The following is a 2256-nucleotide window of genomic DNA, read 5'->3' on the forward strand; positions in this document are numbered from 1 at the left end:
TGTAATCCCAGCTATCGGGACGCTGAGGCAGGAGAATCATTTGAACCCGGGAGGCAGAGGTTCCTGTGAGCCAAGATCACGTCATTGCACTCCAGCCTGGGCAACAAGAGCAAAACTCTGTCTAATAATTAATTAATTAATTAATTAATTAATTTAGAGATAAGGGCCCCTTCCCCAAACCTGGAACTCCTCCTGTCCCGATGCGTGGCCATGCTCTTTCCCACCACCACCGCCAAGGCCTGGCTGTATCAGTGCCCTCCTCTTTTCTAATCCCTTCCTCAGCTGCTACAAGTCTTACTTCTCCTGGCAGGGACCTCTAATCTCAGGGCACAGTGGTTTCTGTGAGTCCACTGTGGATTTCCCTAGGACACCAAGGAATAGGGTCAAGATCCAGCGTTAAATGGGGTGTGAAAGAGCCGGGCGTGGTTGCTCATGCCTGTAATCCCAGCACTTTGGGAGGCCGAGGTGGGAAGATCATGAGGTCAGGAGTTTGAGACCATCCTGGCCAACATGGTGAAACCCCATCTCTACTAAAAATACAAAAAAATTAGCGGTGCGTGGTGGCGCACGCCTGTAATCCCAGCTATCGGGACGCTGAGGCAGGAGAATCACCTGAACCCGGGGGAGCTTGCAGTAAGCCGAGATTGCACCACTGCACTCCAGCCTGGGCGACAGAGCCAGACTCCGTCTCAAAAAAAAAAAATACCCCACTAAGATAGCATCAATGGTAAGATGTACTGTTATTTTTCATACTACCAAAAAGAAAAAAAAAGCACTTATCTCTAAATTATGACACATTAAATTATGTGGGGAAAAAAAAAAAGCTTCTTAGAAATAATGAATTCAGGCCAGGCACAGTGGCTCACACCCGTAATCCCAGCACTTTGGGAGGCCGAGGCAGGCAGATCATGAGGTCAGAAATTCAAGACCAGCCTGGCCAACATGGTGAAACCCCATCTCTACTAGCTGGGCATTGTCCTAGCTACCCAGGAGGCTGAGGCAGGAGAATCATCTGAGCCTGGGAGGTCGAGGCTGCAGTGAGCTGTGATCATGCCACTGCACTCCAGCCTGGGCGACAGAACGAGATCTTGTCTCAAAAAAAAAAAAGGTATTTTATGGTACTTGTGACTTTGTAATTATCCCCATGTTGCTCTCTATATACATGTTTGGAATTCTCCACCCAGACTGAAAATATTATGGACTCTGTCTTCTGTTTTCTTAAGGTTTTGAACATCTGCAGTTCTAAGACTTTGAACATCCGATTAGTACTTTAAAAAAAAAAAAAAAAAGGCAAGAAAGAGAAAAAGCTTGAATATTCCCAGTCAATTGCCTCATTGGCTCTTTGGGCCTCCCTTTCCTTAAATTGTATTTTGGGATTCTGTAGTGCTGACAGATACTGGCTTGAGGCCTGTGTTTCAGACTATAACTAATTTGAAACTATAGCATTTAGAGCTTCTATTTATTACTCTTTACTTATTTATTACTTAAATAGGCTTTAATAACCTCTTCCTTTAGAGCTTGTAAGTAAATGCACTACCCTGCCCTCCTTCTTCACAGCAAGCAGCCATGATAAAGAAACCTGTTGCAGAATGCTCAACAGGCTGTACCCCTTGGGCTCTAGGGTTATATGATGGACCCAATTTACTGTTTCTTTTGAACACTGTCTTATGTATTAATTCTAATAGGGCAGGATTCTGGAAGCAAAATTATATCTGCGTCCTTAGGAACCGCACAACCACAGCAGGAGAAAGTAGTTGGATCATCTCCTGGCCATCCAGCTGTGCAGGTAGAAAACTATTGGCATAGCCTCTTCCTAATGTTTGGCATAATTGAATGGAAATGTAGTCGTATCATCTTTGTGATTGCTGGCTAGCTTTGTGTGGACAGTCCACCCAGTCCCCTGTGTGCCCACAACAGGGTGGTCGTTGAAGACCTTCCTGGTGGGCTGGGCCTTATGTTTCTGTTTCTGAGATGAATGTCTATTCTATTTCTGACATGTTTACAGTGCTTCATTAATCCATCATTTCCTCATGAATTAGTAATATACCAGCAGCTAGTACATACTAGGCACTCAAAAAATATCATTTATTACTGGGTAATATCATTCACCATTATATCAAAGTGGATCTGTTCTTCTTAGTTATGCTGAGGGATTTTTTTTTTTTTTCCTGTAGTAGTAACCAGGAGTATAGGAATTAGGCCATCCCTACAGTCTTTTGACTCAACTTTGACACTTTTTTTTTTTTTTTTTTTTTT

General features: G+C 43.5%; 1 protein-coding gene across 3 annotated transcripts in view; it reads left to right on the forward strand.

Annotated features, from left to right (window-relative positions):
* The window catches only part of GLTSCR1L (GLTSCR1-like), a 91333-nt gene that overhangs the window by 74997 nt on the left and 14080 nt on the right, over positions 1-2256 (forward strand). For all 3 annotated transcript variants that reach the window (XM_011986723.1, XM_011986722.1, XM_011986726.1), the window contains one exon: positions 1686-1786. In XM_011986723.1, the coding sequence (XP_011842113.1) occupies positions 1686-1786 (101 nt within the window). The remainder of the gene's footprint in view (positions 1-1685; positions 1787-2256) is intronic.

This window comes from Mandrillus leucophaeus, unplaced genomic scaffold (assembly GCF_000951045.1).
Source record: "Mandrillus leucophaeus isolate KB7577 unplaced genomic scaffold, Mleu.le_1.0 Scaffold3, whole genome shotgun sequence".
NCBI lineage: Eukaryota > Metazoa > Chordata > Mammalia > Primates > Cercopithecidae > Mandrillus > Mandrillus leucophaeus.